Source organism: Histomonas meleagridis, assembly GCF_020186115.1.
Source record: "Histomonas meleagridis strain 2922-C6/04-10x chromosome Unknown contig_56, whole genome shotgun sequence".
Lineage (NCBI taxonomy): Eukaryota > Parabasalia > Tritrichomonadida > Dientamoebidae > Histomonas > Histomonas meleagridis.
In genome coordinates, this window is record NW_027150899.1 from 48,660 (window position 1) to 63,854 (window position 15,195).

Sequence of the window (15,195 nt, forward strand, 5' to 3'; positions counted from 1 at the left end):
CATACAAGCTTTTTTACAGTTTAAAATTAATTGGTTTGATGAGAATCAAAAACATCGTGAAACATCATGGCATTTGAAATGGAAAGAAAAAGAAACTCCATTCCATCAATTAATGCGTATTAGTTTATTAATTGGTGATCCTTATTCAGCATATCAATTTGCAGAGTTTTCTTTAGAAAAAAATCCGAATTCATTTGATTCACAATTCTTTAAACAAATGTTTTCTTTATTAGATGTTCATGATTTACAATATGGTTTACCTGTCGATTTATCTAATCCTTCCGATGTAGCAAAACTTCATATCTTAGAAAATCGTATGAGTCGTGCATTAGTATTATTTGATAATGCAAATAACACTGATTTATTATGTAACACATTAAAGTCATTACATTTATATAATTTCTTAGATAAGATATCAATCGAAAATGTTGATTCTTTATGGAGATTACAAAAATGGAATGTGTCATCACAATTAATTCGTGAAATGTCAAATGATTCATATTCATCGAACTTATTTCAATTAATGCAATCGATAGCTACACATAATGAATTAGCTATACATCAAAAGTTAAATGATTATATGGAATCATTTAAATTCGAATTAAATTCAACTGTTTCTAATCAATTAAGTAAGTTATTAGATGCTTCTTCATTACAATGGTTTGAAACATTAATTTTTAATAATTCTAATTCATCGAAATTATTTAATTTATTTCCAACTGACACATTATTAAATTATCAAAATAATATTAATGAATTAATTAATTTATCAAAACGTTCTTTTCATATTACTGAAAGTTCATTAGCTTTAAATGGAATTTTTTATTGTATTTCTAAGAAATATAGAAATGTAATGATACCTAAATCATTTCCAATAACTTTCTTCTCTGATGTTATTACATCTGCTCGAGATAATCATAATATTGAAGCCGCACAATATTTTGTAAATTTATTACGTCAATATGAAGATTCACCACAATATTCTAATTTCGAACAAATCCAATTATTATATACAGATGATCCTATTAATGCTATTAATATAATGAATCATAAAATCCAAACGTTATTTTTACAAGAGAAAGATACGAACACAACAAATAAAAGAATTAAATCATTTAATTTAAAGGTTAAATTAGCATTTGCTTCATGGTCAGCTAAAACACATTATTTACAAAGTGAAACAATCATTAATTTATTAGATGAAATAATTCAAGAAGCAAATAATATTAATAGTATTAATATTGAAGCTAATGCACATTATAATTTAGCAAAGTTTTATCATTCTTCATTTAAAGAGATTTGTGATTATTTTCGTTCGACTGAATATAATACTATAATTACATTTATCAATTCTTCTTCTGATATTTTAGCTAAACAAAAACATACAACACATGAAATACGTAAGTTACGACGTGATATTGAAAACTATGAATATATTATTAAAACATCGAAAACAAATTTCTCAAATTATATCACGTTAGCAATCTCAAATTATTTATATACATTAAAATTAACAGATAAATATGATACTGAATCATTATTCTCATTAATTGGATTATGGTTTACATATTCATATACTAAATTTAATACATTTGTACAAGAAGTACCAAATTTATTACAAACTATAAAAGAAATGTTTGTTGATATTAATCCAATAAAGTTTTTACCATTATTTTATCAATTATCTGCACGTATTACTGAAGAAAATGAATTAAGTTCTACACAAGGTGAAAATTATAATTCGGAATTCCAATCGACATTACGTTTAATGGTTTATACCATTTGTAAATCATCGCCTATACAATGTTTTCCAGTATTATTTGCATTATTAAAGAATAATGATACTCCAAATCAATACACTCCAAACACGAAGAAAGTTGAAGCCATTGAAGAATTCATTGATGATTATATTAATCAAGATGATATGTTATTTGATAAATGGAATATAATGAGTCAATTCTTAAATCATTATTTGTTAATAAGTAAAAAGACAACAACTTCTAGTAAAAAGCCGGAAACTTCTACTACATTCGATAAAACTGATCCAAACTTTTTAGAATTTATACATTCGAATATTAATAATGAATTACCGATTATTACAGAGAACAATGAAATAAATTTAATTGATTTTGATAACAAAATAAATTATTTAGGTGGTCTTAATCGTCCAATGTTATTAAAGGTAAAAGGTTATGATGGACATATTTATCGACAAATCCTTAAAGGTAATAAAGATGACTTACGACAAGACTCTGTTATGCAACAATTATTTGTCTTATCATCAAAATTATTATCGAAACAAGATCCAAATTTATATATTCGTTCATATAAAGTTATACCAATATCACCTGTTTGTGGGATAATACAATTCGTAGAAGGTTCTTTATCGATACAAGATTATTTAGCCGAAGAATTTAAAAATAATGATAGATTATTCATCCGTGGAGCTCTTATTAGATATAACATTGGAGAAATGAAATACGTAGACGCATATAAAACTTTTAGAAAGGCTTCGAAATCTTTCCATGAAACAAAAAAGGAAAATGAAAAGGTAAAACTGTTAAAAACTTTCCGCCAAATTAGAGAGAAGCTGAAGCCGGTGTTCAGGTTCTTCTTCATAGAGCACTTTAAGAATCAAGCTGATTGGTTCTTGAGTCGGATTAGATATTGTCGGCATACTGCGACAAATTCAATGGTCGGACATGTTTTGGGTATTGGCGATCGGCATTTGAATAATATATTAATCGATGTGAAGACTGGAGAAGTTATTCATATCGACTTGGGTATCGCTTTCGAACAAGGAAAGGCTCTGCCTGTCCCTGAACTGATCCCGTTCAGACTGACAGGAGAAATAATAGATGGAATGGGATGGAAAGGCGTTGACGGAGTATTTCGAAAATCTTGCGAAAAAACAATGAAAGTGTTGAGACAAAACGTGGGTTACTTCTTGACTGTGTTGGAGGTGTTCATTAATGACCCGTTGTATAGTTGGAAGATGCCAAACAAACCCAAAAATTCTTCACACACATTCAATGATACGGGTGAATCATCAAATACAAAGGCTGCGGAATCAGTTATCTTACAGTGTAGAAGAAAATTGGAAGGTCATGAAACAGGTGAAGAATTATCGGTGGAAGGACAAGTGGCAAAACTAATCACTGATGCAACTAACGATATGAATTTGTGCACTTTATATTACGGTTGGAAGCCGTTTTTGTAGAACGTTTAAATGTTTTAACGGTCCTCGGAAAATTCAATTGTAAATAGATCTATTCTTCAAGATTAAAGTTGTTAGGAAATAACATTTGTATTATGTAGCTCAGTGTAAGATGATATATATGTGGAATTCTTAAAGATATATTTTCATTTTTTGTGGTATCAAATGTGAATCGTTGACATTGTTAAGTTTGAAATGTTTGAGGATTTTTAGGACTTTCGAGTTACGCAGTAGTGATGACGTACTTAGACTAAAGAACAAATGTTTGGTATTATGGGACTGAAAATAATAAGGTGCACCTCAATAGACTTCATTAAACGTTGAGAGTAAAAAATACTATGAATAGTATATAATTTCTTGGTGTTATTAAATGAATAAAATGCGGTAATGCATTTTTCATTATAATTTTTTTCACGAAAATTATCAGCAAATTATATAATTTTCATTAAATCATGTAATGAAATATGATATAAAATCCATAAGTAAAAATTGAATGAATTATTTAATCTATCGTCATTATTTTCACCGGTTTATATCGTGTTTCAGGGGGGTCGAAATGGAAGGAAAAAAAGTTTCTTACTCAAGCTCTTGCTGCAAAAGATTATAAGGACAGAGAGTGCTTTGATAACGACCGTTAGAATCAATCCAAAGCAAAACATTTTTATCTTTTGCTCTAAAAATTCTTCCAAAGTACTTTCTAGCTCGCTCTTTTTGCCCTTGGCCTCTCCAGCATCCTTACAGAATGTCGAGCAACCTTTTGAAAAATTTATTTCAACTTTCCTGCTTTTTAAGTCAAATGATATGGAAACTAATAATTTATGCAATTCCTGCCATTTGCACATTAAGGTCTTTCATTACAAACAGCACAACAAGCAAAAAATTCAATCATTTCTCATTTTTAAAAATTTCTGAAAGCAAAACAAAAAATATTTTAAACAACCTCAGCTGCAGTGCCTGCTTGCATGGTAATATTGAGTTTTTTGTTCAATATATTTTTCAACTTTCTAATGTATTCAATCTTTTTTATTCTCCCTCAGCAATAACTTTTACGCATATGACACACCCAAGGCCTCATAGCCTTCAACTCCAGTCGAGTTATTTTGATATATCTTCACTAAATCATCTTATATCATTTTCTAACATAAACAAAGATTCGTTGCATGGTTACTTTGCAAGCGCAGAGCTATTCCATATCCTTTTCATCCTCAGCAAATTCATTTTAATACTTTTTTTTGTAATATTTTTTAAAAGATATTTTTTAAATGTCAAATTTTGTTTAAAAAATGTTGAAACAAATTTTTTTATATTTATTTTTGTCTTGTTTTTTGCTGACACATTCCAAAATTATATCGAAGGTAACAATACACTTATAATATACAATGAAAATGAATTTACAGAAGAATTTTCTAATTCAACTGAAAGTGTTATCATACTTGGAAATGTTTCCTCAATTACAAGTGGCGAATTCAGTGAATGGACTCAGCTAAACTATGCATACATCGGCAGCTCAGTTACGTCAATTGGAGGTTCTGCTTTTTCCAGTTGCAGTAATTTGGAAAGTGTTATAATTGGTGAAAATGTAAAAGAAATTGGAGATTCTGCATTTTCAAATTGCACGAAGCTACCAAATATAACAATTCCACATTCAGTTACGTCAATTGGAGGTTCTGTTTTTTCCAGTTGCAGTAATTTGGAAAGTGTTGTAATTGGTGAAAATGTAAAAGACATTGGAGATTCTGCATTTTCAAATTGCACGAAGCTAAAATGCATATATTATTATGGAACAAAAGAGCCAAACATTGGATCAAGCGCTTTCACAAATGTTTCTGCAGTTATGGTATTGGAGAAGTATGTTGAAGAAACTTTTGGAGAATTAGATATAACTAAAGGCACAGTTGAAGGCTGCGCACCAATGCCAACGCTTGCATTCACGCAATCGAACACATTCTCTAATTCTAACACATTCACTGCGTCACTTCGCAGTGATTTATCACAAACGTTTTCGTTTATTTTAACTGTTTCATTATCTATTTCATATTCTATGACGTGTTCTGCGATTGACACGCAAACGATTTCATATTATTTGAGTAATTCGGAGTTATCTTATGTTGAAACGAATTTCATATATTACAATTACACAGTTATTATATATTCGACATATTATAGCTATTATTCGAATTTCTTCGCATACGTGTATCTGAGTCCAAATGATAATACATCGAACGGAATGACAACTGCGGCGCTGATCGGAATAATCTGCGGCGCGGTCGCATTCGTTTTGATTGTTATCGCAGCTGTTACGTTTTTGGTAAAAAGTAATCACAAAAAGGAAAAGTCGAGCGTGAAGCTGCAGTTTAAGGAGACAACAACGTCAACTACAAAACAATATGATGATGTCGATAGTATAATTGAAGAACTTGCAAAAGAAGACGAAGATAATTGGATATGATGAAATTGTTCAGTAAAAATATTTTTAATTTTATTTTCTATTTTGTATAAAAGTAAAAGTTTTAAATGAATGAAATGCAAACTCAAAAATGAAAAAATTGTTCAAAAAGTTTTATTGTATATAGTGAATTTAAGCAATATGAATGGACATACAGTTTTGCAGCAATGAAGTGTCTAGCCGATAGGGAAATTGAATAGTGAATACGATTGTTTTCTACTCAATTACCAGACTTTTGACTTTAGCAGAATAGGATGGCACTTTTATGTATCGTTCGGTGAACTAAATTTCCCAACCAAAAAATGATCCAAAAGTTCGGGCTGATTTTCAAACGCCATACCAACACAGGCTCAGAACTTCAAGTTGGGGATCAGCAATTAGTGGGTATGTTTTTAAAAAACATAGAAGCAATTGAAAAATTATCAGATGATCCAATTTGCAGTTCATTATTCTCAGACTTAGTCAATCAGTTCAACCCAACTTTTCAAGGAATTAAATCAGAACAATTAAATGAGATTAAATTTATTTTTGAAAGATTTGTAAAATTATGTGTAAAACATGGTACAATTCTCTTAGAAAATAATTCAAATTGTTCAACTCTTATGTTTTCTTCTTTAATTTTCATAGATAAAATATTTGGAAGCATTCCAAATGTTCAATTATTTTATCCAATGTTTTATTCCATCTGTTCTATTCTTAAAACAAATCCAAGTTTTATAAATAGTTCGAAAGAATTTCTTATTTTACTATTTAAAACACAATTATTTTTCAATGAGTTTATTTCACAAAATGGTTTTACAATGATATTTTCCTCATTTTTTATATCTTATAACAACAATTCTTTACAAGAATTTTTCCTTAATTTAATATTTAAAGTTGTACCTATTGATTTTTATAAGTTTCCAAACAAATCAATTTTAACCAATTTAAAGTCATTTTTAAATCAACTTTCTCTACAAATTGATTCCAACATCTCATCGTCTAATTCATGTTTATTTATTACATATTATTTAATTGTGTTTTTACCATCAAATCCAACGATCATTCAGCAGTTTTCGGTTATTGGCGGTTTTTGCATTTTGAACTCACTTTTCGTAAACAATTCAAATGAATCAGCACAAGCATGTTATGAATTATTAATAATAAAATCAAATGTAGATAAATATGTTGTTAGTGGTATCTTTGATTTATTTCAAGATCCAAAAACAGATGTACAATTACGATCTAAATTAATATTAATATTAAATATTCATACTAATAATATGAACGAAACTTTAACCAAAATATCGAATGTTTCACCAATAACTTCATATATTATTAGGCCGCCATTTTTAAACAAAGAAGGATTAAACAATTTAGAAATTTTAATCGAAAGTTTTTTACAACAAAAAATCATTAAAATCGAAAATATTTTGGTTCCAATTATGAAATTAATTTCGCCTCCTTATGATAATGAAATTCCAGTTTTATTATATGTAAAAATATTTTCTCATTATTATGAAACAGGAGAAATTAATAACGAGATATTAATCCAAAACAATTTTTTCGATTATTTCATATTAAATCCTTCGCCAGAAGAAATCGGAGAATATTATAATAATTATTATAAATTACTTGAAATTATACAAAACGTTTTCATGTCCAATAATGCAAATGATTATCGATTTCAAATAATCCAAAAATTTATTGTTTCATCGAAATATTTTAATGATATTAAATATATTAAAAAGTTTCTTTCATATTTAATCAGTATAAATTTCAATTTTCAAGTGTTTAAATTGTTACTTTCATGGATATCTAAGCCTTTTATATTATCAATTCTGATAAAAGAATCAAAAAAATCGGAAAAATCAATAAGTTATTTTCTGAAATCAAATGGATTTGTATATTTGAACAAATTCTTAATAAATTTTCCTGAATTAACAAATCAAATTTTATTATTCATTAAAAGTTTAACTAATTTTATGCCAAATCGAAGCATTGATAATTGGATTAATTCATTTCCAATTAATTCGACGATTTATCACTTGACAAATGAATTTTATAAAGAAGTCCTTAAACAAAATGATTATTTAATACATATTCCATCACTTTTTTATTATGCAAATGAAGTTGATATTACTTCTCAATTAAATTTATATTTAGTCGGTAAATATGGAATTTCAAATTATATCAAAAACGGAGTTAATATAATTGATATTCCATATATATCATTAATATCTAATCGTTATATTGATGTGAATTATATCAATGAATTATTTAAATCAAATCCTTTAAAATTATTAAATTTCGTAGACTTAAAACAACCGAATTTTCCAATTTATGAATTTTCTTCATTACATAATTCGACATTTTTACAATTTAAGTTAACAAAACTTTTAACAATTTCATTTTGGTTTAATATACCGAAAATATCGAAAGAGAAATTTTGTTTAATGAAATGTGGGAATTTAATAATTTCTGTTCAAGAAGAAAGTATTATATTTTCTACACAATCGACACAAATTGCTTTTTTGTTATCAATTAATCAATGGCATCATATTATAATATCATTTATATATAAACAACGAACTTTATTAAAACAAATTGACATTGAATTCGATAATGAATATAAAGGCTATTTGACAATTGATCAAAAATCAGATATAATAATATTTGGAGAAATAGAAAAATCATTACCAATACCAATACAAATATCAAAGTCAATTGTTATAAGTGATAATTTATTTAATGAAACACAAAAAATGATTTTAAATAATAATAAATATACACAAATATTTTATAATAATAAAATAAATAAAATGAAAAGTAAATACGTTTTTGATATCCCTTATTTAGGATTTGCTTCATACTTTAAGAAATCAACTCAATTACATAAAATGTTTAACTTTCTTGAAAGTATGAATACTTTTGAAGAATTTAATTCGATTTTATTATTGTTGATTAACTTACAAAAGCTTCATCAATATAAATTATTAAAGTTTTGGAAAAATTTGTTAATTATATTTAAAAGGAAATTAGAAATTATCATAAAAAAGTTTAATTATTTTTGTTGTGATATATTATTTAAAGAATATTCATCAAATATTTCCACAAAAATTTTATGTTTATTCCTTGAAGATTTAGAATTTTATTTCATATTTTCGGATGAAATTATAATTAATTGGTATAATCATATCTTAGAATTAACTGAAATTAATTATAATTTGTTTGAAAAACAAGATTTAATAACAACTTTGTTTACTATAATTCGATCTGGTTTAAATCAAAACAAATATTTTGTTATAATAAAAATGATTTCTAAAATTATTTCATTACAATTAACTAAAGAAAAGTTATTAAAAATATTTAACTCGATTTTATCAATTTCTGATTGGGATATTATCAATAAAAATGATTTAATACATTCGAAAATTAATTCATCGAAATTACAAAATCAACTTTTAAATATATTTGTTGAGACAATAAAAATTAATTATCAAATCGAATTATTTTCACAACAACAAATTGTTAATTTTATGTTACACTTTCTTGATGAAAGATCAATTTTATTAGCCGAATTACTTCCAATATATTCATATCATAATCCAAAATATATTAATTCGACGAGCATTGACTTTTATGTTTTTGGATATTTTTCGAATAATAAAAAGATTTGGAATATTTCTTTGTCGATATTAAGTGGACAATTATTTGAATCAAATCAAATCAAAAACATTCAAATATTACGTCCTTCATTTTTGCCAGTAATCATTGAGATGTTAAATGAATTAGCATTAAAATGTTCATATGATTCAATTAATGAAATAAAATCGGAAAATTTGAATTTGTTTTCTTATATAATTTCAATATTTTGTAATCTTGATCAAAAACAATATACTTATTTTAATAATTCGAATATATTACCATTATTAAATAATTTGATTAATCTTGGAATGTTACCAAATAGTTATTCACCTGATTATAGTGATAAAAGAATAGAAAATGTTAACATACAATTTACACAACAATTTCCTAATAAAACTGAAATTAATAATATTTTGAACTTATTAAATAATAATATTTTCGATTATAATGTTCCTGAAAGTCAATATTATGAATCAAATTTGAATAATTCGTTTATATATTTACCAAATGATTTAGAAGATTGTAAATGTTTAATAGAAATAATCGAAAAGACAAATTTATTAAAGTTTTTTGTTAATATAATTTTCACAATTCCAATTTCACAATTTTCGACTTTTTTATTTGATTTAATTTTAGGTAATTCATTAATGTATCAAAAATATTGGAATTATATAGCACAAAAAATCATTTTGTTATCATTAGAATATATTCAAACGAATAAAGAATTCATTATAACATATTCTAAACAATTGTTTTTTGTTGTTCATAAATGTATTATTCATTCATTGTTTAATATTTCATTTATGGAAGTATTAAATAATTTATTTATTATGTTAATGAATGTTGATCAAATAAAATTATTTCAATCATTTTTACAAGATGAAAAATTCATTAAATTATATCGTGAAATACTTTTATCTTCTTTTTCTTATATTGCAGAAGATAAAACTAATGAATTCTATAAGATGTTATTTAAATATAAAAACTTAATCTTTAATAAAAATATATTTAATGATCGAATTTTTGCTAAATATTGGTTACATTTATTTCGTCAATTAGATGGGAATTCACCTGAACGAATTAAATGTTTATCATTATTTATGGAATTTATTGGTAATAACTCCATGAAAAATTATGACTTGATCGAAGTACAAACAGAATGGTTACAATATCGTTCGCAATTTATTAAATATCATTTCGACAATAAAGATTATCAAAATCGAATAAATAAAATGAATCAAATCATTGAATTTAAACAAAAGAAATATTCAAATGCCGCAAAAAATGAATTATTAATGAAAATTTATCGATCGATTAATTATGAAATTGAAATGAATAATGTTTATTATAACATTAATTTGAAATATCGAAAATATGAAATTAATTTGAATGAATTTTCTTTATTATCAAAAAGATCTCAAATTAATAATAATTCTATTAAAACTTATCATTTATCACCTTTATCATTTCCTTATATGCAATCAAGAGTTTTATCTCCTTCACCATTTTCAGTTAAATCGCCTAAAATCGATGAAAAAATTAATAAAAATTATTTTGAGTTAGAATTCCATCAAAAAGAGCCACGAATTAAATTAATGAAAGAAAAAGGTAATTTTAGATGTTCTCCTCAATGGTGTCATATGCATATTGAAGGAGATAATTTTATTTCTCCGTTTGATTATTCATATTATATATCACAAAGTGATAAAATATTATTTAATTTATTTGTTAATATATTTCGATTAACAAAAACACAATTTTCATATTTTTCAATTTCGATATTATATTCAATACAAACAATTCCTTGTATATTATTTATAACAGAAAACTCATTAATTATTTTGATTTTAGCAAATTTAACTAATGATAATGGAATTGATTTAATTAATGAGCCACAATTTCCAATTTCATTTTTACCATTCACTGAATCAATTACATTAGGCGAATTTTCGGAATATTCATTATTTTGTGGACATATAGTTTTGATAATAAAGAACAACAAATTAATAAAAGTTAAACATCATTTATATGTTCATCAAAACATTAGTTTATCATTATATTTCTTAGGTTTAACAAACATTATCATAATATTTAATACAATTTCTGATTTATTAAACGTCGATAAATTACTTAATCAAAAGATTCAATTACCTAAAACATTTCCAACAAATAAATTTTTCATTAATATTAATTCGATTGATTTAGCTACTAATTTATGGAATAATAATAAAATTAATAATTTCGAATATTTGTTAATACTTAATGAATTTGGAGGACGTTCATTTTCTGATTTATCACAATACCCAATAATTCCATGGGTAATATCACCAACTTTAAAGCAACGAGATTTATCTAAACCTATGGGACAACTTAATGAATCACGTGCTAAACATTATGATCAAACATATGAAATGAGTGTCCCAAAATATTATTATGGATTTCATTATTCTTTACCGAGTAGTGTTTTTTGGTTATTAATTCGTATTTTACCATTCACTTATTTCGAATGGGAACTTAATAAAGGTTGGGATGCATCGCAACGAATGTTTTATTCGATTCAAGATGCTTATACATCATCTGCGATAAATAATCCGTCTGATTTAAAGGAACTGATTACTGAGTATTATACTATACCTGAGTTATTAATTAATATTAATAATTTGGAATTTGATACTTCAATTAATAATGGTAATGTAATATTACCTGATTGGAGTAATAATAATCCATTTTACTTTGTTGAAATGAATTATAAATATTTAAATGAAGCTCAAAACTTAAACGAATGGATCGATTTAATATTCGGATATAAACAAAATGGAGAAAATGCAATAAAATATAAAAATTTGTTTTTGCCGTCTTCTTATCATAATTGTACTAAAGAAGATATCGGAATGAATGAAGAAGCATTTAAGTCACAAGTTATAAACTTCGGCCAATGTCCAATCCAATTATTTAATAAAGAACATCCGAAGAAGTTTAACATCTGTTATATCCAATTAAATGAATTTGAGAAATTTATGGAATCGAAAAAAGTTAACATTAATAATATACAAAACATTAAATATTCATTTAATATTGTGTTATTTAATAATGAAATTTATTCGATACAAAAGCCTTCGATAATACTTAAAGAATTAAGTTATTATATGTATGTTAATAATGAACTTGACTCAATAATATGTTCCGAAATTTCAACCGGAAAAATAATTTTTATGAAATATATAAATAATTGTTATTACATTACGAATTTATCAATAAGTGAAAATAATTTTTTGGTTTCGATTACTTATTCATATGGTAACATCGAAATATATCAAATTGTTTATGATCATGGAGTTCCTTATAATATATATTATTTAAGTTCGTTAACATTATTAAAAAATTGTTCGATTTCAACATTGTTATCAACAGATTATATATGCGCAACTTCATTTAACGACGAAATAATTTTATGGAATTTCGCTACACAACTTCAACATCGAAATATACAAATGAACGAAACATTAATTACAATGTTTTTTGATGAGTTAAACGCAAATTTAACAATTGTTTTAAAGCATAAAATTTTGCAATATAATATTAACGGTTATTTATTACATGAAATTATTATAAATAATGAAATTACAACTGCGGAGTTGTTGGAAATGAAACCTTCGTTCGACGGAAGATTAATTGTTGTCGGACATATTAATGGATTCGTTTCCGTTTTGGCAGTGGATCAAAAAGATTATAAACTCAAAATTATCGTAGAAAAACAAATTCATAATTTCGCTATTTCCCAAATTTTCGTCGATTTGATCAAAATGAAAATTGTTACGTTGGATGAGAAAAATGTTTGCTACTTGACTTCATTTAAAATTCATGAAGGAATGGAAATACAGAAATGCGAATTTTGCGATAATTTATCAACAGGTGAATGCAGACAATGCCAAAGACCAATTTGCGATAAATGTAAATTCGGTGATACTGAGTTATGTCCAAACTGTGTGAATGAATTGGAAAATCAAGACTTTTCGAACTTTTTGTAAATGTTTTTTATATCGAATTTTTGTATGTTTTACATAAAAATTGAATTGTTTACATTCAAACGGTCGTTTTTTGCAAATATTTTTTTTCTTGCAAAAAGAGTTACAAAATTAAAATGATAATAGGATTTTGTTTACGTACTAGAAATTTTAGTCCAAATATTCGTCACGATCTGCTTTCAGTGTATTCTCTGATGAAATAATCTCATCGAAAGTGATTTTCCCATCACCATTTTCATCATAAAATTCATATTCTTCGTCAAAGTCCTTTGATGAACGATGGTGAACATTTGCCATCTTTGTAAACTTCAAAAACTCAGATTTAGTGAGGTATCCTTTATGTCCTACATCGCATTCATCAAAAAGAAGCATAGCAAATGTTGTTATATTTCCTAACTCACGATTATACAATGAAACAAATAACATCCAAAATTCATCAAAAGTAATCTTATGATTTTTGTCAACATCAACAGCATCAAAAAGAAGCATTGCAGTATTTTCATCTCCGTAACCCATTTGTACATAAAAATCACAAAATTCTTTTTGGTTCAAAAACCCATTGTTATTTTTATCACTTTTATTGAACGCTGTTTGTGCCAATGAAAAGACTTGATCTGCATTAAGTTCAGGCCCTTCAACATTTTTTTTCAAATAAAGCATCGTTCTGGTAAGTGAACCATAAAACGTTCAACCTAATTTTCAACAGTTTACATATCAATTCCCATTCAAATAAAAACTGTTTTGTATTCAATTATCTGCGGTGATTAAAATGTTCTGACAGACATAGTTTGTATGACCATTCATTTTTCAATATGATCGTCGATGATTTCTGGGGTGCACCCCATTTAAGTCATGCGGTTGAGGTTATTTTAAAATGAGAATGTTTGTTCGAATACAGCTAGTAAATTATTCTAAATTGAGTTTCTGTTCTGACTTAACCCACCATCATGATGTTTTTGCATAAATTATTGTTCTTTATATATATGAATCATTGAGTTTGGGTGTCTTGGAAATCTTCACTTTACTGAGTTAAATTTCATTTTTCACATACTTAAAGAAAATTAGATACTTATGAGAATTAAATACATATTAAATACTTTTAAATCACTCATTAACAAGTCATGCTGAAGAGAGGAATCCATTATACAACTGATGTTTTTACCACATATCAAGAAAATTATAATTTTGTCTTCTTTCAAAATAAAATAAAAATTTATTATATTTATATTCTTTATTATCACACAAAACTACTCAATAATCCGCCTATAAAACAAAACGTACGGACACGAAGACATCACCGCGTCATCGTTTAGCCGATACACTGTTGTATCGTCTGCCTTAAACCATTCACCGCTTGCATCTTTCACATATGCAACGAAATGGCCGTGGCTGATTAGCCTTCCGTCATGAAGAATCATCGCGTAGAGTTCATAATGCAGATCGCCATTTATTGTTAGTTCTTTTTGGAAGCTGAAAAAGTCTTCAATCTTCTTACACGAGCTATCAAAGCGAAGCTGCGTAATAATTAAAATTAAAGGAAAATTTTCAAAATTGGTCGTTTTTGATATATTAACAATTCGATGACAATGTTCACATTCACAACATATGGTCGATGGCTCCGATGAAGCAATCGATTGAAGAGCTGTGGAAAGATCTGGATATTCACTTATCGGAATTTGAATATCATGAAATTTTGTAGAACGAATAATTTTGTTGCCACAATCATGGCAAACAATCTCTGTCTTTAATTCGCCTGAAAAAAAGTGTGAAATAATACTGTTTTCATGAGGATCTTGTAATGAATTTGAACACTCATTTTCAAAAACATCAATCATCCATAGAAGATATTCATGAGCATCTTGTTGAATTGGTTTTTTGAA

The 15,195-nt window shown here is 26.2% G+C and overlaps 2 protein-coding genes across 2 annotated transcripts; one reads left to right on the top strand and one right to left on the bottom strand.

The window, feature by feature from the left end:
* Window positions 1-2,170: 2,170 nt before the first annotated feature.
* GO595_007687 (serine-protein kinase ATM) lies at window positions 2,171-3,220 on the top strand (the record flags this gene model as incomplete). The annotated part of the gene is made up of 1 exon (XM_067921177.1): window positions 2,171-3,220. One exon carries the CDS (start codon window positions 2,171-2,173, stop codon window positions 3,218-3,220), a length of 1,050 nt encoding a protein of 349 aa, XP_067772123.1.
* Window positions 3,221-13,465: 10,245 nt separating this feature from the next.
* GO595_007688 (uncharacterized protein) lies at window positions 13,466-13,741 on the bottom strand (the record flags this gene model as incomplete). Its single annotated transcript, XM_067921178.1, has 1 exon — window positions 13,466-13,741. The coding sequence occupies one exon, from the start codon at window positions 13,739-13,741 to the stop codon at window positions 13,466-13,468; it is 276 nt and encodes a 91-aa protein (XP_067772124.1).
* Window positions 13,742-15,195: the final 1,454 nt, after the last annotated feature.